The following is a 24913-nucleotide window of genomic DNA, read 5'->3' as shown; positions in this document are numbered from 1 at the left end:
CCCCTGAAGACGATGCAGCAGGGTATCCCCAAGCACAAGACAGCATGGCATCCCTGAGGACAAGGCTGCAGGACACCCATGAGAACGTGGCAGTAGGGCACCATGAGAATGAAGCAGCATGGCATACTAAGGACGAGGCAGCAGGGCATCCTGAGGACGAGGCAGCAGGGCACGCATGAGGATGAGGCAGAGGGCACTCCCCAAGGATGAGGTAGCAGGACACCCCCGAGGACGAAGAGGCGGGCGGACACCCCCGAGAACGAGGCAGCATGGCATACCGAGGATGAGGCAGCAGGGCACCCTGAGGACAAGGCAGCAGGGCAGCCCTGAGGAAGAGGCAGCAGGGCACCCTGAGAACCAGGGAGCATGGCATACTGAGGACGAGGCAGCAGGGCACCCTGAGAATGAGGCATCAGGTCACCCCTGAAGACAAGGCAGCAGGGCGTCCCTGAAGACAAGGTAGCAGGGCACCCCTGAAGACAAGGCAGCAGGGCACCCCTGAGGATGAGGCATTAGGGCAACCCTGAAGACGAGGCAGCAGGGCAACCCTGAGCGAGGCAGCAGGGCACCCCGAAGATGAGGCAGCAGGGCACTCCTGACGACGAGGAAGCAGAACGCTATGAGGACGAGACTGCAAGGCACCCTGATGACGAGGCAGCAGAGGACAAGGCAGCAGGGCACTCCTGATGACTAGGAAGCAGAGGGCTCTGAGGACGAGGCTGCAAGGCACCCTGATGACGAGGCAGCAGGGCACCCTGAGAATGAGGCAGCATGGCACCCTGAGGATGAGGCAGCAGGGCACCCATGAGGACGAAGCAGCAGGGCACATATGAGGATGAGACAGAGGGCACTTACTGAGAACAAAGCAGCAGGACACCCCCGAGGACAAAGCAGCGGGACATCCCCAAGACCGAGGCAGCAGGGCACCCCAAGAACGAGGCAGCATGCCACCCTGAGGACAAGGCTGCAGGACATCCCTGAGGACGAGGCAACAGGGCATCCCCGAGCACAAGGCAGCAGAGCATCCCTGATGACAAGGCTGCAGGACACCCTGAGGATGAGGCAGCACGCCACCCTGAGGACAAGGCTGCAGGACACCCCTGAGAACGAGGCAGCAGGGCATCCAAGAGCACAAGGCAGCAGGGTATCCCTGATGACAGCATGCCACCCTGAGGACAAGGTTTCAGGACATCTCTGAGGACGAGGCAACAGGGCATCCTCGAGCACAAGGCAGCAGGGCATCCCTGATGACAAGGCTGCAGGACACCCTGAGGATGAGGCATCACGCCACCCTGAAGACAAGGCTGCAGGACACCCCTGAAAACGAGGAAGTAGGGCACACTGAGAATGAGGCAGCATGGCACCCTGAGCACGAGGCAGCAAGGCACCCAGAGGACAAGGCAGCAGGGTACCTTGAGAACAAGGCAGCATGGCATACTGAGGACGAGGCAGCAGGGCACCCTGAGGACGAGGCAGCATGGCACCCTGAGGACGAGGCAGCAGGGCACCCCAGAGGACAAGGCAGCAGGGAACCCTGAGGACGAGGCAGAAGGACACCCTGAGGACAAGGCAGCAGGGCACCCTGAGGACAAGACAGCAGGGTACCCTGAGAATGAGGCAGCATGGCATACTGAGGACGAGACAGCAGGGCACCCTGAGGATGAGGCAGCAGGGCACCTCTGAGGACAAGGCAGCAGGGAACCCTGAGGATGAGGCAGCATGGCACCCGGAGGAGGAGGCAGCAGGGCACCCCTGAAGACGAGGCAGCAGGACACCCAGAGGACAAGGCAGCATGGCACCCCAGAGGATGAGACAGCAGAGCACCCCTGAGGTCGAGGCAGCGGGGTATCCATGAAGACGAAGCAGCACAGCAGGGCACCCTTGAGGACAAAGCAGAGAGGCATCCCTGAGGACGAGGCAGCACGGCACACATGAGGACGAGGCAATTGGACATCCCTGAGGTCTAGGCAGCAGGGCATCCCTGAGGATGAAGCAGCGGAGCATCCCTGGGGATGAAGCAGCGTGGCATCCCTGAGTACGTGGCAGCATGGCACCCATGAGGACGAGGCAGTTGGGCATCCCTGAGGTCGAGGCAGCGGAGTATCCCCGAGGACGAGGCAGCACAGCAAGGCACCTCTGAGGATGAGGCTGTAGGGCATCCCTGAGGATGAGGCAGCAGGGCCCTCCTGAAGACGAGGCAGCAGAGCACCCCGAGAATGAGGCAGCATGGCACCCTATGGATGAGGCAGCACGGCACCCATGAGGATGAGCTAGCAGGGCATGCATGAGGATGAGGCAGAGGGCACTCCAGAGGACAAGGCTGCAGGACATCCCTGAGGATGAGGCAGCAGAACACTCTGTGGTGGAGGAAGCAGGGCGTGCTGAGGACTAGGCAGCATGACACCCTGATGACAAGGCAGCAGAGCACCCCTGAGGTCGAGGCAGCAGGGCACCCCTGAAGACGATGCAGCAGGGTATCCCCAAGCACAAGACAGCATGGCATCCCTGAGGACAAGGCTGCAGGACACCCATGAGAACGTGGCAGTAGGGCACCATGAGAATGAAGCAGCATGGCATACTAAGGACGAGGCAGCAGGGCATCCTGAGGACGAGGCAGCAGGGCACGCATGAGGATGAGGCAGAGGGCACTCCCCAAGGATGAGGTAGCAGGACACCCCCGAGGACGAAGAGGCGGGCGGACACCCCCGAGAACGAGGCAGCATGGCATACTGAGGATGAGGCAGCAGGGCACCCTGAGGACGAGGCAGCAGGGCAGCCCTGAGGAAGAGGCAGCAGGGCACCCTGAGAACCAGGGAGCATGGCATACTGAGGACGAGGCAGCAGGGCACCCTGAGAATGAGGCATCAGGTCACCCCTGAAGACAAGGCAGCAGGGCGTCCCTGAAGACAAGGTAGCAGGGCACCCCTGAAGACAAGGCAGCAGGGCACCCCTGAAGACAAGGCAGCAGGGCACCCCTGAGGATGAGGCATTAGGGCAACCCTGAAGACGAGGCAGCAGGGCAACCCTGAGCGAGGCAGCAGGGCACCCCGAAGATGAGGCAGCAGGGCACTCCTGACGACGAGGAAGCAGAACGCTATGAGGACGAGACTGCAAGGCACCCTGATGACGAGGCAGCAGAGGACAAGGCAGCAGGGCACTCCTGATGACTAGGAAGCAGAGGGCTCTGAGGACGAGGCTGCAAGGCACCCTGATGACGAGGCAGCAGGGCACCCTGAGTACTAGGCAGCAGGGCACCCCTGAGGACAAGGCAGCAGGGAACCCTGAGGATGAGGCAGCAGGGCATCCTGAGTACGAGGCAGCAAGGCACCCCAGAGGATGAAGCTGTCGGCCACCACTGAAGATAAGGAAGTAGCACCCAGCTTGTGATGAGGCAGAAGAACACCTCAGTGGCAGAGGCAACAGGGCAACTTAGGAGATGAGACCACTATAGCCCTCTGGCGAGTTGCCCTGGCACCTCAGGAGATTAGGTAGCATGACAACCTGGGTGTGAGGTCACAAGGACCTCTGGAATGAGACAGCCTGACATTCTTGGAGACAAGAGAGCAAAGCTCCCCTGGGATGGGGCAGCAGGGGGTCGAGGCAGCACAAACCCCTTGGGACGAGGCAGCAGTAACTCCTGGGGACGAGGGAGCACGAACATCTGAGGACTAGGAAGCAGGAGGCACATTGAAACGAGGCAACAGAAACCCCCTGTGACTGAGGCACCAGGAAACTTCTAGGAACCAGGCAGCAGCAGGAGGCCCAGGGACGAGCAGTAGGAAGCCCCTAGTATGAAGCCGTAGACATCCCCTTGGATAAGGGGGCGGGAAACCCATTTGAAGGAGGCAGCTAGGCCTAAAACTAAAAAGTGAAGGGTCACATCTCGACAAGGGAAGGCCGGGAGATAGGACTCACTAGCAGATACTATGAGGGACACAAATACAAAAAATCCCAACAGCAACGATTTTTTTTTACTATGTGACCACATAGTAGGAGAAGTCCTCCGCGAAGGTTGAAAAGGACAATTTATTTTTGGACCACCGGTTAAGTTCAATCAGTGGTTTATTTGATGGTCTCAGCTAGAGGGGACTATCTTAGACGGATCCTTAATGACCCTCTTTTGAAACTACCTACTCTGTGCACGGATGGTGAAAACATTTTTTTTAAATGTTGGAATTTTCTGTTATATACAATGATGTAACATAAAGTTTTCTTTCAGATATTTTGATCTCTTGAGGTGTTCAGTGGGAGGTATCTATTTACAAGTACTCAAATATTGTATGTAACATTGTTTAAAATATCCAATAAGACTTGAGGTATTATTGTCGCTTGAAAGTTTAAGATAGATTTGTTGGGCTATTGCTTTGCTTTTCGTCTAATAACAATTATCTGCCTGTGTCCTAGAATGTTTTAGGTCTTGCCTAGGCTGCTTTCTTGCGCTGTCTCTGTGAGACATGCTGTATTCAGGATATGGACTTTAAAAGCTCCGCCCATTTTCAAGGACTGCCCCTGTTACATGAGTTGTTATGCAGAACTTGTTTCAGTTCCAGCCAGGTGCACTGCAGTCAGGTCAAAAGCACGATTACTCTCATGCTTTCATTGACTTTTTATTTGTGGCTTTGTACATTTCTTTGGATAGGCTAGGAATCTAAAAGAAATTTTAAGTGAAACCCCCAATTCTATTGTTTCACTTTTTTTAAAATTGTTTTTATTGGCATTTGTAACAAGAGACAAAAGAAAATGGAGATTGGAAATCCAGCACATAATAATACCATACATGTCGTATATCCTCCAATCAGAAGAAGCATTCCATTGTTTCTCTTCGTTACCCTACTGCTCGCCTTCATGTGGCGTAATGCAAAGTGTCTGGGTCACCACGCAGAATATGTTGAAGGCCTCTCCCTCCCACACCCCTTCAGTTTCAAGGACACTGGATTCAGTGTCACCCTAATAAGAGCCACAGTTCTGTAAAAGGGGTGTCCTATGTATTATTATTTTTGGGGAATTTGTTATGTGCAGCATTTACTCCAAATTGTACATTTTCAGGCTATCCACATAAGACACATTTACTTACAACAAATCTAAATCGAATATGGCAAGGGAGTCGTTGATAGCCCCTGCAAGTGCTTACTTACCATAACCACAACATCAAGCCACAAAATGCAAACAAAACCGCTTTGGTATTTCTTTGGGATAGGGGTCGAAAGACCCCAGGCCGTATTTGTTAACATAATTAAAAACCACACTTTATAACTTTTTACACAGTAAACACATTATTTACAATTTTGTTACATCTTTGGTATCCTAGCCTTAACATCACTTCTAATACATGTGAATCACCTAAGCACAACTAGTCTGTTCCTGTGTAACCAAGCAAATTATTCTGTGATGATTCGGAGTGAGATCAAGACTGGCTCTGCCCCTTTTTTTTACCCCTTTGGGGCCCCCCTTATGGGAGAAGTCCCCTTACCCTCTCCGGTCCGTCCCCATGGGGAGGGCTCCTATGTCATCGAATAAACTTTTGCAGGCCAGTGCTAGGTTATGTCCGCCTGCGCATGCACGGGTGGCTGCTAGGTAGAGGACCATGCCAGCGTCCGCCCAGAAACCTCCTGCGCCCCTGCTGCCTCCTTCCGACCTGGTAGCAGCACCATTTGAAGTGCCCATGAATGCCAATGCCAAATTTGGTAAAACAGGATGGCGAAAAAGGAGTTAAAGTTTCCCCCCAATCTTGACCTCACCCGCCAACAGAAATACGACAATTTACAGAAGGAAGCAAAAAATGTTAGTCAAACAAAATAGCAAATTACTGTTACAGCAAACAACCAGAGTGCAAAAACCTTATTATAGTAAAAACCTATCAATGACCAAACCTAAATACGAATAATAACTCGCTCCAGCCAAGGAAAGCACAATTCCATCATAAAACCCCAGACAAACCCTAGATTTTTTGGATGGTGAGTGGGAAAACTCGATAACCTGCGCGGCTCCCAGGGAGGTGGGGCCACCAAGGCTGCTGCGTTCAAATGGCCGTGCAGTGTGGGGAGAGTCCTTAGAGATTATTTCGGGGGCAGGCAGGAAGCAGAGACCCGCCTGCCCCGGCGCGGCCGCTTAAATAGGGTCGGGTTTCCAAACGCCTGCCCCGGAAGAACTCAGGTGCCGCAGCCAATCTGCACCGCCCTCACCTGGAAAGACGGGGCGTTGGACCCCGGCTCCCCACCATATCGCCGCCTCCCCCCATGAAGGGGAGATCCTCTGTTAATCTTTGGCACACTCCTATCTTGAAAATGTGTCATGTATCCGGTCCTCCCGGACCTACATTAGACATCTGTGTGGTAGATGCCTTGTTCTGGAACAATTTATAAAATGATAGGCTCTTTGTAGAGCACGCTGTCATCCCAGAGAGTATCTTGGTGCTAACAATAGATTGCAGATGATTTTATGTTTGTGATATTTGTATAACGTGAATTTATCAGGAAGTTAATGGTGTGCTGTACAGAATCACAGACCAAGATACAATCAACATGTGATTGAAGGGATAGCTGGTTCCTAAGAGCGACACTAGAATGTTTCTTCATCGTGATGTAGTGTCTTCAGCTCTTTCCTGAACTTGAGCAGGGATAGGGCGGTCGTGATGGATACAGGAATGTTGATACAGATCCTGGGTGCATAATTGGAGAAGGCCTGTTACCTTGTCTTACATTTTTGGCACTTTGTTGCCAGTCTGATGGTGGCCTGGCTGCGGGTGTGTCACAAGCCACATGAGATGGTGAACTTGCTAGCTGAATAGGCAGAGGCGCCAGTCGCGATGTTTTGAATACGATGCAGCTGGTTTTAAAGAAGGTGTGGGTCATCTTGGGGAGCCAGTGGAATTCAATCAGGTTGGCACTTATGTTTCCTTAGGCCTTGATGAGGCATACTTGAAGGATCAACAGTTGAATCGATCTGTAACCTGAAACTGTGACTACGGAGCCAAACTCAGATGTATGCACTGGATGCATTAGTCCAATGTGCCAGAGTGTCCATTTTGTGTTTAATCAAAGTTTGGACTGACTTAACATCCTGGATTTTATTGGGCAGGCCTGGCTTTTTATCATCCTGGCAAATTTCAGTAAATTTGTCACACAGGTTTTCAGAGAGAGCAAATGAATACAGAGTTATGTTTTCATGTGTTCCAGTGCAGGATTAGACTTAATCAGAAAGAAACTTAATACACATAATACTGTCTGCAGAATTTGCATGCCCCATTTTCTAAGATGGCTAGTGCCGTCAATTAAATCATTCTGGGTCCTGCAGTCACTGCAAAATAGCTCATTGCCCTGCTGCCCCTTCAACAATACAGGCAGTAGGGGGAGGAGCCAAGATGGCCGACGGGACGGACGCTTGAGCTCCCGGCTCCGTGGACCGTCTGGCTTCCTTTGTTAATCCTGATCAATTCTCCTGACCTGCGCCGCTCTACCGCCGCGGATTACCGGCACTGAAGTGACTGGCGTTCTCCTGACACCTTTGTCGGCGGGTTTGGTAGCAGACTTGGTGTTTGCTTCGACCTCCGGCGCTCCCCCTGGTCCCTGCGTAGATGGCCGCCGCTGGACGCCGAGGGATGTGGACGGGGTGCTGAGCTGGAATACTGCGGGTGGTCGCGGGGGTGAAAACGCTGGCTGTGCGACTGGAGTCGGACCCTTACGTCCGGGTCGGACTCCCCCTCGCGCTGGCAGTGGTGTGGACGACGTTGGAGCCCCCTAATACTAGCTCTCCTCCGCCACCCTGAAGAAAAGCGAGCGGACTCCATTTTGAAGTGTCTTCCTGCGGCGAACGGCCGGTCCTCACGGCAACCGTGGGGCGCTCTCGCCCTGTGCAGTTCCCGAGTGGAGCACGAAGCTTTTCCGGTGTCTACATCCTCGGATCTCCGGTATACATAGTCACTTTTGTCCCGCCACTAATTGCCTGCAGTGGAGATGACAATGGCGCCTGCTCTTCTTGCTGAGACGCCGGCTGACCCTGGACTCGCAGTGTCTGCGCGCCCATGTGCCCCGGAGCTGATTGCCGCATCGGAGGAGCAGAGGGATAGTGCGGCCCGATGCTTGGTACAGAGAGACCCGACCTGTGGGGATGTATTGGCCGCCCTCGTGGCGTTAAAAGTGGCAATGCAGAGTACTTGCCAGGCGCTGACCCGGAGACTCGATGAGGCACTGTTTGCAACGGGACGTTCCCGGCTGGAGGATCCCCCGCCGCCCATGTTTTCTCCTGGAGGTGAAACAATGTTGCAGAGCGGAGGGACGGTGGCGCGGAGTCCTCCTGGCTACAATGTAACGCGTCAACCCATCGACACGGATACAGTTGTAGGGACACCCTTCACTTTGAACGCTGTGACTCTGCCTACGAACTACCTGTTGAGACCTAGCCTTTCACTTCCCTTGCCAGATGTTACCCTGAATGCACCTATCGCTGGAGCTTCTATGGCATGTTACTGCTGCGTTTGGGACCCTGCGGTACGATACGTCTTCATTGTCCCCTTTCCTCGAGAGCGGCCATCTTGTCTCTTTGTCCTGGCTGAAGGTGACTCGCAGCAATGGACGGGCCTGAACCACATCTGCCGGTCCGGACAGGGGTGGTGGCATGCTCGTTGTCGCTTTGGTTGGATCGGCGGACGGGGACCTGGACTGATACACGTTTTGCAATATTGGCTGAGTAGTTTTTAATGACCTGTTTTTTGCTGCATGTCGCTGTGATTTCGCCTCCTGTTTCCTTCTTCTGCCGGGGGGAGGACTTGTGAAGTGCTGAAGTGCTGGGTGGTATTGATTCGGGACCACCGGGTTTACGTGGGTCTTTTGATACTGTGCTGTACATGGCGCAGGATGTATGGGCGGCGCGGGAGTCCGGGAGTTCGGCAGTGGGGTGGGCTCCTCCTCGCTTTTCCTTTTCCTTTTCCTGGGAGTAGTAGGGTAGTGCACTCTTCTTTTTCTCCCTGGGTTCAACCGTGATTTTATGGTCCTTTTTCCTTTCTTCTTTCCTTAATTCTACATTTCGGGTTCCTATGGGGCGACAGACACGTAGCTAGGGGGGGGGGGTAGGCCATAGCCTCGGCATGCGTGTAGGGTGGGGGGTCTTCTTCGGTACGTTTTTTGTTTCTATGGGCCTTCTTTTTCTTTTTTCCGTCCTTTTCTTACGTCTTTTTCTAGGGTCAGTGGGGGGGACTGGTGTTAGGAGGGTAGCGGCTGGGAGGCACACTTCGCTGCGTATCTATATCCTGGTATTATAGTTTCGTGCCGCCATTTTAGATGTGTTCACTGTTAGTTGACTCTCCTGTTGGCTGTTACCCATTTATCATATGATCGTCTGTTCTGTACACTGATCCGTTCTAGCTTCTGTATCTCCTTACATAAAAATTTTTTAAATTAACCTTACTGTCTCCTGCCACTCGGTGCACGTGGATTTATTGTAACATAGGTCGTATGCTTTTATGTGCTGCCGTGCCACCGAGTGGACGTATACTTTGCTATCAAGCTTCAGAAGTGTCGAGGCCGGCCGGATGGTTGTAGGCCCGTATTTGTCTTGTACACAGTGCTAAATAAAGGTTTTAATAAAAAATAAAAAAATAAAATAAAAAACAATACGGGCAGTGATTGAACGCTGGTGGGACTGTGACCCGGAGGCACCCGGTGTGCTTCCGGGGCATGCATCTGATTGGACCACAAAGCCCCGCCCATAAACGGGAGCGCAAGGTGGTGGTCGAGACTTTTCGTTCTTGGCTGCCGTCTCGCAAGGACATTGCTCCCACTGCTCCCACCGCACCGTGCCAGCGGCATCTTCTTTGTCCCGCCTACCAGCCCCAGAGCAAATAGGTTTAAGCTGTTTTGTTAGTGGAAGTGTTGTGGCTTGCTTGTTGTTATGTCGCAGCGACTGTGATGGCTACCCATTAGCATATTCTCATGGGGGAGTCTCCAGGTGCAACCCCATCGTGACCGGACTGTATGGTTTGGTCCCGGTCACGTGACAGTTAATTAATAAAAATGCCAACCGCGCACCTGACGTCACTGGACGCGTGTGCACGGTAGCAATTACACCTACAATCACTGGCTCCGTGTATTTATTAATATAGGCCACTGTACCTACTACCTACCCCAGAGTGCCCATCCAGCTAGTGCCCAGGTCCAGCTGCACTACATTACACTGGCGATGAGGATGGGATTGTTCTCGTTGCGTTCCTGTACGGGGGTGGCCGCGCAAGGTTGGAGGATGCCCCGCGGTGCTCGTACCCTTGCATCCGGCTGCTGCAGCCCGACGTGGGAGGAATCCACACCGCATGACAGGTGTGATGCGTTTCTGCTGCTGGGGCGTGGGCTGTGCTCCAAGCGCTGCGTTGGATTTGTCCATCTCTGTGTCCCCGCAGGCGCTGCTGTTGAGCTCCAGGCCCGCGGAGTGTGGAGGGCCACACGCATCTGCAAAGGCCACGAACAGAGAGCAGAGGCTTAGACGACCGCGTGACAGCGTTTACACACGCGGTGCTACCCCCAGTGGCCCCAGTGGTGCCTGCAAGTGCTGCAGGGAGGCTGCCGGTAGCAACAAAATCAGTGGCACATGGACAGTGGTGCCTGACAGTGCTGCAGGGCGGCAGCCAGCTCGAAATTGACACAGGCACAAGCATTAGTGGCACAGGGTGTGTGCAACCAGCCTGATCTGCTGGCAAGTGCTGCGGGGGAATAATTGGTTTGTGGACAGTGGCAGAATCTGTGCCGGTAGTGACACTCTCTGCCTTATCCACCCCTCATTCAGGAAAGGACAGTGTTATACGGCATAGCATCACACCACCACATCATACTGCCCTAAGAAGGAGTCACCATGTTTACTATTCCCCCAATTGAGCCGTTTGCAGTGGAGGGACCCCCCTCTGCCTAGGCATCCAGGTGGAAAGAATGGGTGGAACGCCTCATCATATTCTTTGAAGCAACGAAGGTACACAAAGACCAGAAGAAGGCCATGTTACTTCATCTAGCAGGGAAGGATATTCACCGCATTACGAAGACTCTTGTAGAGGCATCGCCCAAGACTCACAATACCCTCATCAATGCGCTCACGGGCCATTTTGAGCCCATGGCCAACTAGGACTACGAGCGCTTCATCTTTCATCAAGCTAGACAGCTACCAGAAGAATCGCTTGACATGTTCCACGGCAGGCTCAAGCTCCTGGCATACACGTGTGGGTTTAGAGATGAGACGGAAGAGATCAGGGGGCAAATTATCTGAGGGTGTGCCTCGGCTTAGCTTCGCGAAAGAATATTAGAAGAGTCGGGCAAGCCATTAGCAGACATCTTAACTCTGGGACGCACAAAAGAGCTGTCCAAGGCCAGGGCAGTGCACATGGAGGCGGAACTGCAGTCACACGTCAAAGCGGAACTGGTAAATGTGGTCACGACAAAGCCGGTGGACCGTCGTAACAAAAAAACGTTCACCAGTGGCCCACAAGGGGGTCAACGATACTGCGGGTACTGTGGTGGCCCACCTCACAAAGCAGCTGATTGTCCAGCAAAGGGCAAGAAATGCACAGGCTGCGGCCGATTCAACCATTTTGAAAAGGTATGTCATTCCAAGCAATACCGAAAGCCCAAGCAAGCAGTTAATACGGTACCCGAGGGAGGTGGTGAGTCGAGTGACATGGACGACGATGACGAGGAAGAAAAGGCGGTTCACAAGGTACACATGATTGGAGCTGTGTCGAGCAGGGGCTGGCGTCTGCCCCAATGCCATATTCAGGTGGGAGCACAGGATGTCACGGCTGTCGTGGACACCGGAGCCACCATTAACATAATGGCAGCCACTCTCTACAGATCTATGCACTCGGCACCCACTCTACAGCCCACCAAAATCACGGTTTTCATGTATGGACAGGATAAGCCACTGGAAATTAAAGGAAAATTTGAGACCACCGTCACCCATGAAGACAAGTCAGTCAGCACCATGGTGTACGTCACCAAGGATGGGCAAAGCATGCTCCTGGGATGCCGAGCGGCAGAGGATCTTGGCATCATGTCATTTGCATTTGGGATCCATCAAGAGTTAATCCAGCACATACTCACGGAGTTCGCATCAGTCTTTAAGGGCATCGGTAAATACAAAGGAAAGGAAATACATCCGCATATTGACAAGACCGTGCAACCCGTAGCCTTATGACACCGACGAGTGGTTTTTCTCATCTGCGGCCGTTGGTGGAGCAAGAGCTGCTCAAGCTGGAGCAGACGGGCATAATTGAGAAGGTGTCTGGTCCCACGCTGTGGGTTTCTCCAATTGTCGTAGCCCGAAAACAGAAGCAACCAGGAGCTGTGAGGATATGTGTCGACATGAGATTGCCGAATGCAGCCATCAAACGAGAGCGACACATCACCCCGACTATTGATGATTTGATGGGAGAAATGGCCGGGGCGTGCTGGTTCTCGAAGCTCGACCTTCGATCAGGGTACCACCAACTAGTCCTTGATCAGGCGTCAAGAAACATTACGACCTTCTCCACTCATGTCGGTCTTCGCAGATACACCCGTTTGAGCTTCAGGATATCAAGTGCGGCCGAAGTATTCCAGAACGTGATCCATGAGCTAATCATGGACATTCCTGGAGTCATCAACGTGAGTGATGACATCATGGTGCATGCCAAGTCAATCCCTGAGCTCCATTCCCGCCTGGTGTAAGTTCTACAAAGAATCAAAGATGCCGGACTGACGCTGCACAGAGAAAAATGCAAATTTCTCAATAATGAACTACAGTTCTTCGGTTATACCTTCCCGGCTGAGGGGCTGAACCCGGACCCTGACAAGGTCAGAGACATCAAGAATGCACCAGCCCAGTCAATGTCACAGAAGTCCGCAGCTTCCTGGGCATGGTGAATTACTGCGGGCGCTTCATCAAAGACCTCACCACCCTCACTCAGCCCCTGAGGTATCTCACCAAGGACTCGGTCCGCTGGACATGGGGAGAACCACAAGTGAAGGCATTCCAAGACATCAAAGATGCCCTATCTGCTGCCACAACTCTGGTGTTCTTTGACCCACAGAAGCTCACACTGGTTGCAGTTGAGGCCGGTCCAAAGGGACTGGGCGCAGTACTTATGCAGCGCCACACGGTGGAAGAAGACTGTGCCCCGGTGGCCTTCGCCAGCCACTCCCCCACTGACACAGAGCAGCGGTACGCCCAGATTGAGAAGGAGGCCATCAAGAACCACTGGGGATGTCGCCACTTCCATGTTTATGTTTACGGCAAACCATTTGTGGTAGCCTCCGACCACAAACCCCTTCTGTCTCTGTTCTCCAGCACTTCCTCAAAACCACTGCTGTGGATAGAAAAATGGATGCTGCAGCTGCAGAACTACAACTGTTGGATTGAATACCAACCAGGGAGCTGCAATCCCGCAGATTACTTTTCACGCCATCCGAGGAGTGCAACAGCTCAAGAGGAAGAGGATGCTGCAGACACGGATGAATATGTCCAATGCGTCACGGAAAGATCCTGTCCCATTCCTCTCTCCATGAATGATCTAAAGCATGAAACTGACAAGGATGAGTGCCTGCAAAGAGTAAAACAGGTGGTGAAACATGGCAACTGGCACAAATCCAGAGAAGAATGGAAGATACTTACAGAGGAAGCTCGCAGGATACTGGAGAGTTTATATCACATTCGTGAAGAATTGGCCGAGGACAATACAGGCTGTCTCATGAGAAGGCACGGGCTGGTAATTCCTTCCTCTTTGACCAACAGAGTCATTCAGCTTTCACATAGTGGACATCAAGGAATTGTCAAGACCAAGTTGCGTCTGAAAACTAAAGTGTGGTTCCCCTTAATGGACGAACTGGTAGAGGCCGCTGTCCGGGAATGCCAGTGGTGTCAGGTAACCGGGGGAAGCCCCAAGCCTGCTCCTGTGATCACAGAACCCCGGCCCTCTCGACCATGGCTATGCGTTAGTCTTGACTTCGGAAGCCTACCGGATAGAAGACACACTACTCCAAGTATCCAGAGATTGAGATTGTGAACACCTTAAGTACCGCTGAGATAATCCCGAAGTTGGAAAAGGTCATAGCAACGCATGGCATCTTTAAAGAACCCAAGACTGACAATGGGCCGCCATTTCAAAGCCAGGAGATCGCAACATACTTAGCCTCGCTGGGCATCAAGCATCGGAGGATTACCCCTCGCTGGCCTCAAGCCAATGGGGAGGTAGAGAGATTTATGCGGACCTTACACAAGGTCATCCGCATAGCACATGAACGTCACCAGCCCTTGGAGCTAGCCCTCTTTACATTCCTGAGAAATTACCGCCAAACTCCTCACACCACAACTGGTCTGGCTCCCGGACATCTGTCAATGGGCCGAGGGGTCACGGACTCAATTCTTCATCATCCCCAATGGTTCCCGGAAAGCCCTGATGATTACCGGATTGATGAGCAAAGGCGCCGGGTGCACGAGCAGGTCAGTCAGCGCCGTGGTGCTCGTCAGGTGTATCTGCAGCAAGGAGATAAGGTGCTGCTCAAGAACTGTTCGACTAAGAGCAAGTTCCATCTTCCGTATGAAAGGCGCCCCTGGACTGTCATTAGAGTACAAGGTACGCGAATAATGGCTCGAAGGGGCGGGGAAATTGTAACAAGGAACATCTCCCACTTCAAGAAGTGTCATCTTGCAGAGACCCCTGCGTCGGACCAGGGAATGGAGCGCCGAACCCCGGTCCCGATCCACCCTCTGATCCTCTCTGGAACAGTGGAGGGCGTGGAAGAAGCGTCGCCCCAAACACCTGGGATGGTCACCCGCCTATCAGTGGACAATGACACCGGGGTAGCAGGACATGATAAAATGCCCGAAAGCTCCGAAGAATCCTTGCCCCCACTATCGAGCAAGGATGCTGGAGTCGAGTACTGGGGGCGGGGAAGGTCCCAGTATCAGCTCCGACGCAATCCTGAGCCCAACAAGAAGCTGAGAGACTATTTCACGTAAGATTGTTCTTTTTATTCATCCAGAAGGAAAGGTTGTGGCAAAGCTTCCTGGACTGCCTCTGGAGTAATAGTTCTGTTTTTGGGAGGAATGTTATGTCGTAGTGGTGACGAAACCGCGGCGACTGTGAGGGCGCCCCATTAGCATCTTCTCATGGGGGAGTCTCCAGGTGCAACCCCATTGTGACCGGACCGTATAGTATGGTCCCTGTCACGTGACTGTTAATTAATAAAAACACCTACCGCGCACCTGACATCACTGGACGCGTGTGCGCGGTAGCCATTACACCTACAATCACTGGCTCTGTGTATTTATTAATATAGGCCACGGTACCTACCCCAGAGTGCCCATCCAGCTAGTGCCCAGGTCCAGCGGCACTACATTACACTTGTCTTGTTGTTAACTGACCTGTTTTCTTCTGGGTGAGTGCTACTGTCATATTTTGTCATGTGACCTTGCGTGTGAGGTTGATTGGGGGGTGATTTAGGTACTACCTTTTCTTCCATTTTACTCAACAGCTGGGTCAACGGCCCCTCTCAAGGGGTGCGGGCAGGAAGTCGAATGGAGGATCCAGGGGTGTGGGGATTGCAAGTGATCGCTGGTATCTGATTCTTCGGGCCACCCCAATGAGCATGGGACTATCACTGGCCCTTGGAGGGGGAGAAGTGATAGGTGTAAGGGGAGCCTGAGGTAGGTGTCCTAGAGGGCAGAACGGCCCCTTGCACAGGTGCACCCCCGAGAGGGGATGAGTGCGGTCCTCCCCAAAGGATGGACCCACCATAGGCCATTGGGCAGAAAGGCTGGGCCTGGACCGGGAGACATCACAGGAACCATTCATGATCTCACTTAAGAACATAAATTGGGATACGCAGGAACATGTCTAGACAGTGGTAGTAAATTGATGTCTAGCGTCTCTGTTAAGGTTCGGTATGCATCAACATGTGTAAATAACGCTGCAAATGTTAAGGGTTCACGTGTGTGAAATAGTAAAAATAATGTATTTGTCTTTTAATGTTTGTAACAAAATACGGATGGGTGGGCGACCCCTCAACCAAAGAATTGTGCAAAGTTTATATCTTCAGGGGTGGGGTGACGGGAATGGAGGCGGCTGGATGTGGGGTTGGTGCATAAGGCCTCAGGGATGATAGGCCATGTAGCTAGGGGCAGTGTGGCACAGCTCCCCGGTTCTACAAACAGACATGCCACACATTGGAGCCTATGACAGGGGGTGCCTACGAGAAGCTCTGTTCACTGTGGGTGATACTGGTGATGACGTGTGCCCCATGTGGCTCTCTTTAACGTGTGAGCAGCGGAGACCTTCTGAAGCGAGCTTCCAGTTTCGATGCTTTTAGCACAACAATACAATACTATGTACAACGCACACCAGAGCGGCGCCACCCGCCCGCCAGACCTGCACATGTGATCTTCTGCCCCACCGGTTCAAGTACCACACTCTGACACCAAGGTTCCGGAGCCCCACTTCCTGACTCGTAGTAAAACGCAAACAAGGGGTTTGGGGGCGATGGAGGTAGAAGGAAACGGAATTGTCACGCTCACGCGCACACTAGCACGGGTGTACACACGTGCTAAGTATAAGTGGCAGGTTAAACCGAAGCTTATAGAATATGCAGTTTCCCCAGAGGGCACCGCCAGACCTCAAGTGTGCCGCACCCTCGCACCTGAACGCACACACTCATCCCAATGTCACGCCAAACTGGCAGCACGAAGCGTGGTATCTTTGCAACATTTACTCTCGCCATTTTCCCTCACTTCTTCTCTTACCTCTCTTCTCACCCTTCTTCTAAACTATGCTATCACTCTTTCATCTCTTTCTCTCTTTTTCCCTCTCTTTTCTCCTTTTCGGTGTCCTGGTGGTTTCGACGTTGCAGTCTCTCTCCCTTGTCCTTGCCCCTCCATTTTCTCTCCCTCACGCCCCCTCGCCCCTTCTCTCTGGGCCCCTCCCCTATTGCTTTACCTTTCTTGTCCCCCCTTCCAGCTCTTTCGTTGACTCGTTCACCACTCCACACATCTATCTCTCACACACGGTGCTAACATTTGTGATAAAATGTCTACACACCTGACCACTGTACATCCTTATTTTTAACAGTATTATACATCACATGTATGTATGTGTGCTCTGAACGCTACATTACATAATAAGTCTAGCTGAGGAGAGACACACACTTGAATTAATGGTATGCAAGTACAGAAGTATATGTATATCAAATACGTCCGGAAACTTTATATAGAATTTCCTTCGATTCTTTTTTGTTATTGCCTTTAAATTTGAAGTCATTAAACCATGTGTGAATAAGCTGACTTGCTCTGAGATGGCATCACACCAGATATCTTTCAGGTCAAAGGAACCAGCGTTAAGTAATTCAAGTCGACTCTATAAAAGAGTGCATTTGATTAGATAAGGGAGGTGCGAATCCGGGAAGTTGGGGGGAGGGGTTTGTTAGATGGAAAGGGGAATACAGAGTAAGAGCGCGAGAGGGGGAGGGGGACACTAATATGCCCGTGAAGCGCGCGCCTCTTCCCAGCCCAGCCATGCAGATCGAGCCTCCTCACGTCAAAAACCATTTTTCACCCAATTAATTCCTGAACTCTCCTACAACCCCATTTCATGCCAGTTTATTTTGAGAAGCCTCCTTGTTGGAGCGCTGCCAGGAATTATTACACGCTCGGGTCCCCGGTGACGCTCACTGGTGATGATGACGCCGTCATTGCTAAATTAGTCAGAGGAGGGGGCTGGAGGTTAGAAATCTGATCACACGACCCAACCACTGCGCATGAGACCCTTGCGCGCTTGTATGACAGAGGCCCGCATGGCTAAACCAGGCGTGCCTCTGCTACGCTACCTAAACCACAATTGTGTCTCTGAACAACGCATTCGATTACCACGCATGCTTTTGCCATGCAATTTTGTGGTGAAGGATTGACTGGTATAGGGATGTGTGGCAAAGATCACACCCTATGCCACCTGCCCTTAGCCATAACAGCTACCCAGACCCCACCTCTGCTCTAAACAGTGTCCCGACACCACCCTAGCCCTTAAAACTAACCTGACCCCCACTGTGCTCTAGAAACCTGTCCGATCCCCCTGAGCCCTAAAAACTACCCCGACCCCCGAAGCCCTACCAACTATCCCGAACTTCCCCGAGGCCTAAAAACGAGCACAACCCCACCCTGAGCTCTAAAAATGACCCTGAGCCCCTGAACCTTAAAAATGAACCGACCGACCCCCCCCCCACCAAGCCCTAAAGACTACTCCAACCCCCCCAGCCCTAAAAAGTAACCCAACCTCAGACTGAACCCTAAAAACTACCCCAACTTCCCCTGAGCCCTAAAAACTACTCTAACCTCCTTCAGCCCTCAAAACTACCCTGACCCCAAGCCCTACAAACTACCCCAACCCTTAAAAACGGCCCCCCAACCCAGCCCCACTTACCTCACCATGTCCTCTCTCGGTCCTTCCTCGTCCTGTGCCCGCCCATTCCAGTATCTAGATCGTGCATTGCCTTAACGACGCATATGTGTGGTTAAGGCATATATGTGGTTAAGGCAAGCATGGTTGCTCTTGCATTGGAATGGCACGCATGGCTCTGCCTGTGTTGCTCAGGTCGTTTCCTCCCTTGCGCACTTCTTCACCACTTGAGGGCGGCTTATGTATGGCTGGAATGGGCTTAGCTGTGTAAGCCAGTGAAATGTGTGGTTATAGTTATGTGGGTAGCTAACACGTATGGGTGTAACTGAACAAGTGGAATATAGTAGTGGCTAGTTGTGTGAGCAGATGGAATGCAATGTTGGTTCAGATGCATCAGCGGGTGAAATGTAGTGTGCCAAGTGTGGCTGTAGTCCTGTTGATAGCTGGCAGGCATGTTGTGGGCTATAGTTGTGTGAACAGATGGAATGCAGTGTGGGTTCAGCTTTATGGGTGGGTGGAATATGGTGTAGGTCCATTTGTGTGAGGAGTGGAATGTGTGGGCCTAGCTGTGTGCATGGGTTGAATGTGTTTGGTCTAGCTGTGTGAGCCGGTGGAATGTCATGTGAGTGTAGCTGCGTATGCAAGTGGAATATATTGTTTGATTGGATTGGCGGGCAGGTTCAATGTAGTACCCGTATGACCAGGCAAAATGCAGTGTGGAGTTTGCTGAGCAAGCACGTGGAGTGAATTGTGCATTTTCGCTGTGTGAGCGGGTGTACAGTAGTGTGGGTTCAGTTGCATGAAGTGATGGAATGTAGTGTTAGTTCAGGTGTGTGAGCGGGTGGAATGTAGCTCTGTGAGCAAGTGTACTGTAGTGTGGGTTTAACTGTGTGAGCAGATGGGATGTAGCGGTGGGTTGGCTAGATAAACAACTAGAATGTACTGTGGGTGTACATGTGTGAGGAGGGGGGAATGTAAAATTGGATGGCTGGGAAGCATGTAAATGTAGTGTAGATGTCTTTGAGTAGGTGAAATGTAGGAGGGTTTTGCTGGGTAAGCAGGTGGCATCTCCTGAGGGTTTGGCTGGGTAAGCTGGTGGAATCTGCTGTGGGTTTGTCCGTGTGAGCAGGCAAAGTTTGGTGTGGGATTTTATTTGTGAGCAGGTGACATGTACTGTGGAGCTGGCTGGTTAAGGGGGTGAAATGTAGTGTGAGGGTGGTTGTTAAGTGAAATGGAGTGCAGGTTTATCTGTACCCACTTTTATTGATTTAATGTAGTGTGGAGATTGCTAGGCTAACAGATGGAATGTGGCATAGAGTTGGGTTAAGTTGTTAAAGTAGCTGAAAGGTAGTTTGGCCCTAAACCTTGTCAGAGGGTGAAATTCAATGTCGGGTTACATTTCACTGTGAGTAGGGGAAAGGTAGTTGAGGTGTGGTTGTGTGAACATGTGAAATGTAGAGGGTTTCTGCATGTGTGAGCAGATTAAATAGATTGGGAAGTCTAGCTGTGTGACCAGGTGTCGTGAAGTATGCAATTACATTGTGGGCACAGGTGAAATGTGTGTGTGGGGGGGTTTATTGGTGTAGTATGACTTTACCCTTGTGAGTGATGCATTGTACTGAGGGATTGGTTTTGTGGGGTTATGAAACATACCATTTATTTGGTCATGCGATCAGGTGAAGTGTTCTATGGGTTTTGCTCAGTAGCAGGTGAAAACCATTGTAATTTACCTGTCTGGGTATGTGAAGTGTCGTAGTAGTTTAGGTTTGACTGTAAGAGAAAATGAAATGTAGGATGGATTTTGATGGTTGAGCAGGTTTATTTAGTAGTGTGTGAATTTTGCAGTGTGAGACGGTTTAAATTAGCATGGGATTAGTTGTGAGAGCAGGTGGAGCCCAGAATGCAATTAAGTCTAGCTTTTCCAGCAGGTGAAATGTAGTGTGGATTCAAGTGTTTGCGCAGGAGAAATTGAGTGTGGGTGTGGAATTAAGTGCAGGTAAAATGTCTTTTGGGATAGGGTTAATCGTGACAGCAGCTGAAGTGCACTGTGGGTCTAGCTGAATGAGCAGGTGAAAACGAATAGGGGTTTATTCATGTGAGCAGGTGAAATGTCACCATGGGTCAGTTGTTTGGGTAGGTGAAATGTATGATAGGTTTAGCTGCTTGAGCAAGTGAAATATAATGCAGGTTTAGTTCCGCTAGCCAGTGGTGTTTAATGTGGTGTTAACTGTGTGAGCAGGTGATTTGCATTCTGGATTTGGTTGTATGAGCATTTCAAATGTGTGGGTTTATCCTTTTGTTCGCATAAAATATGTTTATTGATGTGTTTCTTTATTGTAACGCGCTACTACCCACCCTCTGGTGGTATTCATGCAATATGGGTTTAATAATCTGAGCAGCTGACTTTATGTACATATTTATATATGCAATGTAGTTGCATTTATACACATTTTACACCCCTAACAAGACTCCAAAATGTATTAGTGGATGAGTGGTAATCTACTCTCCAGATTGTGCTTCATTAGAAGGTATATGTGTTTCATTGTGGCCTGTGTGGGAAGTGTTTTGGTGTCAGCGTGATGCCAGAGTGGTGCTTTTACCTTCTTCTATGTTGCTGTTTTGAGCATATTGTGAAGCAAGGAGGACTGTGGGATAGGACACTAGAGCTGTATATTATTGATGAGTCTGATTTGAATGGCACAGGTTGTGAGTCTGGTCTATGTGGGGAGTGTTTTGTTGTTGAGTGTGATGAGTAGTGGATTGAATTTCTCATGCCATTATGATTGGGTAGCTTGACTTATGTGTAGAGTGGCATGCACTAGAGTGAGAGATAGGTGCATGCCATCACGCCAGAGTCCTGTTGGGGAACATATTCTAGTTCTTGGGTTTGGTGTGGTCTGGAGTCTGATGGTCATACTTTCCTTGTGTGAGCGACTGACTCCATTTGCTGTTTGACATGATCCTACATCATCTGTTTGGAAATAGCCAGGTCGGCATCTCATTTTCTAAATTCCAAGTGATCACAGCTAGTTCTTGCTTTAGCAAAGAGGGAAATCCATAATTTTGCTGCCTGTACAAAGAGTGAGAATGCACCAATGTGTTTCTTCTTGTAGTGGGGGCGAGCAGACGAGGCACCAGTCTAGAGTGAAGGGCTTTGTAGTACAAGTAATTTTGCAGCATTAGTTCAAGCGTGGGCCCTCGCTGTGGGTGGCTGTGTAGACAATGCAGAGTGTGTTGAAGTCAGAATGTTTGGTTGTAGGCAACCAGTGATGCACTTCTAGCATTGGTGTGATACATTCCCATGGGTGAAGGTGTAGGAGCTATCTTGCCGCTGCATTCTGGATTCTTTTTAGTTTTCAGTGGCAGAAGAGCAACATCCCAATATAAAGACCATTTAATAGTTCGGGTGAAACATGACAAAGATGCTTGCAGCCTATCTTTTCTCATGTAAATTTAAATAAAGCAAGATGAATGCAAGCTTTTGCATGGAATGAGAGCGGTTATTGTTACTTGGTTCACTTTGGGGACAATGGGAAGGCTGGAATCCATGATCACTCCCAGATTTCTTACATCAGTCAGTGTGGATGGTGGTGGGTTGAGTTCCATAAACCACACAGTGGAAGCAAGGTGGTAGTCATCCCGTTTGGGCTCTTAGTTTTGATCATCTACTGCAGTCAGTAATCACGTACAGAGGAATATAGATCCTTTGGGGATTCAGTTGTAACTTGATTTGTTCTTCGCCAGCATAACTGCGGTAGGTTTGTTTGAAGGATTTGTGGAGGTCCAGTAGCCAGCAGAGGTATAGGGTGAAGAGAAGTGGTACTCTTGAGGGGTACGCCAGTCAGTGCCGAAAGGAGCTGACATAAATGGAGGTAGCAATATAAAGATATGCAGGAGGAGGTCCTGTCTGGGATGCATCAACGGATGCTGAGTACCTCTATCCTCAGTCATAGCGTGCAGCGGCGCCCCAGGTAGCAGACAGATCCAGCAGCAGCAGTGCAGTCTTTCCATCTCTGTTCGCGTCATCTTCTTGTCAGATGGATATTGGGACGCGTTTCTGGTTAAAAGAGTTCTTGGTGGTAAGATAGTAGAGTGTTTTCTTCTTTGAAATCCAAGAATGAAGTGAAGGGGCCATTTCATTCAGTTTTCCTGGGAATGGGCTATTGGAGATTAAGCATGAGCTGTTCAATCTAGCGGGTTAAGGTGCTGGGTTGGTCATTTGAACAGATGGCGAAATGTGGCTCTTATGTAGACAAGTGTAATGTGGAGTTGATTTAGTCATATTAAGTGTATTGTTTTCTGCTGGGTGAGCAAGTGAATTCGACCACATCTAGCCCTGTTTGGGTTAGGTGTATGTGGGGTAAATGTGGTGTGTGGTTAGCATTACAAGCAGGTAGATTGTGTGGTTTTAGCTGCATGAGCCTGTGAAATATGTTCTGGGTTTTGTCTGTGAGGAGGTCAAACTTAGTGTGGCTTCTGCTGTGTGAATGGTGGGAAATGCACTATGAGTTTAGTTTCGGGAAAGATGAAATGTAGCATGGTTGTAGTTTTGTGAGCAGGTGACATTTAGTGTGGAGTTAGCCGAGGGAGCAGATGAAATATGTGTGCCTGGCCTTGACAGGAGATAAAATGTAGTGTGGTTATAGCTCAGTTACCAGGTGACATTTAGTGTGGGATTAGTTGAGGGAGCAGACACAATGAATAGGCGTAGCTGTGACAGGAGGTGAAATGTAGTGTGGTCGTAGCCTGTAAGCTGCCTGGGTTAGTGTGCCGAGAGCACATGGGATGTGTGGGGATTACCTTTGCGAGGCAGGGATGTGTCTATTAATAGTGCAGCAGGTGCAGTGGCTCCAAGGACCAGGGTGTGAGAGGGTCTAATGCGCCTCGGTCATACTGTTACTGCTATGAAACCAGAGGTTGATTCAAGTTAGGGCCCTGGCACCCTTGCTAGACACTCATGTGAGGATGCGGACAGTGAGGAGGGCGTGGCTGTGGAAGCAGATCAAGTGCGGGGTGAATCTGGCTGTGTGGAGGTTGCTTCGAGCATCTCATGTTGGTTGATTTAGCTTCTTAGAAAGTTGGAATGCAGAACTATATTAATTACGTCAGCAGATGAAATCTGGAAGTTTATCTATGTGGACGTACCTGTCAGTAATGGCATGGGTTCAGCTGTGACGGGAAGTGGAACGCAGAGTGGCTTTGGTAACGTGCGCAGGTGAAATAAACGTCCACTGAAGGCGTTTTAGTAAACCTGTTTCTGTTATTTTGTAGCTTATGACACCTGGTGTGACGTTGCTCACGGATGCACCAAAAAACTTGGACTGAAGATATGTGGTAAGTCAAGCGGTGCCTCATTTTTATAATTCTAGGTAGTTGTCATCGGCCTGAGGTTTTTTTTTTTAAAGCATTTACATCAACCAGAACTGTCTAATGGTTTTAAACTACATCACATCAGACTGCGTATTCATTTCACGAGGCATGCTCGGCTACAAAATATACATGTAGCACAATAAATAACAAATTTTGTTAACAGTGTTTGTGAGTGTTGCCAAGCGCAACCCCTGTAGCCCCTAAAATGTGTTACTTTGATGCGCACCATTGATACCTTGTAGAGGGCATAGGGGGTGTCGTCGCATCTACATTACAGTAGCTCGTCATTAAAAATGCGCATTTCCGTGTTACATTGATAAACGTTTGTCGCAAGATGCACTTGAAATAAACTCGGCCTTGCTGATAGCGTTACCCGGCTGCCCGTTCTAATTGATCGATAGATTCATTAATCAATCCATTTCGATGCGTTTCTATAAAAATTAAAAGTGTTGGCGGCGAGCTGGCAGCCCTCGTGTCTTCCGGTTCGTACAGGGCGGGGTGTTTATCTTTTCAGACACGGCGCTACAGGTTTGGATTCTGACTAAATGTAAACGTGTCACAAAAACAGGCGTGACCGTGGCACATTGTTTCAGGGGCTCGTGGTCAAATATTTTCACATACCGAGGTTCAGGTGTCCCTAGTGCTGGCTGCTGGCCCAGATTTCGTCTCGAATGGAATGGCCGAGGAACCTTTACTATGCAGTTTTCCGGCGGGAGTGTGCAGTTACGGGGTAGTTGGTAGTTATTAAGAATGCATGTTTCGTGTCTATCACATGCGCAGGGGTTCGTCTGCCTGTTTACAGATGGGTGGTGGTGGGCTGGAGGAGGGTGGAGTGTGTGTGACTGAAGAATATGGTATATTGTGCTGACACCCTGCCCCTAGGGTTCGTGTGCACAGGGCTCGGTCTCCAGGACAGATTTCCAGTGGTGAGTGTGCAGCAACCGGAGCCGCTCCGGTCGGCAGACTGCCCCCTGCACATGTTACCCGCGTATACACATATAGGGGCGCATAGGAATCTGCACCGCTATCCTGCTCCTGTCCTTGGTGTTTGTACACACATGCGGTGGTGGGTGGCTGGCTGGCTGTGTAGGTCCCTCCCCCCTTGCTATGTATAGAAGGGTTGGTGGAAGTAGGTGGGTGCACCGTGTGGCA

At 50.8% G+C, this 24913-nt stretch overlaps 1 protein-coding gene across 3 annotated transcripts in view; it reads left to right on the top strand.

Moving 5' to 3' along the window:
* GAD1 (glutamate decarboxylase 1) overlaps positions 1-24913 on the top strand; it is a 215150-nt gene that overhangs the window by 15702 nt on the left and 174535 nt on the right. For 2 of the 3 annotated variants that reach the window (XM_085645326.1, XM_085645325.1), the window contains exon 3: positions 23663-23725. The exons of the other annotated variant lie outside the window; for it this stretch is intronic. In XM_085645326.1, the coding sequence (XP_085501452.1) occupies positions 23663-23725 (63 nt within the window). The remainder of the gene's footprint in view (positions 1-23662; positions 23726-24913) is intronic. 3 annotated transcript variants of the gene reach the window in all.

The sequence above is a fragment of the Triturus cristatus genome, chromosome 3_1 (assembly GCF_964204655.1).
Source record: "Triturus cristatus chromosome 3_1, aTriCri1.1, whole genome shotgun sequence".
In the NCBI taxonomy this organism is placed as follows: Eukaryota; Metazoa; Chordata; class Amphibia; order Caudata; family Salamandridae; genus Triturus; species Triturus cristatus.
Note: the sequence above shows the minus strand (reverse complement) of the source record. Positions and strands in the feature narration are given on the sequence as shown.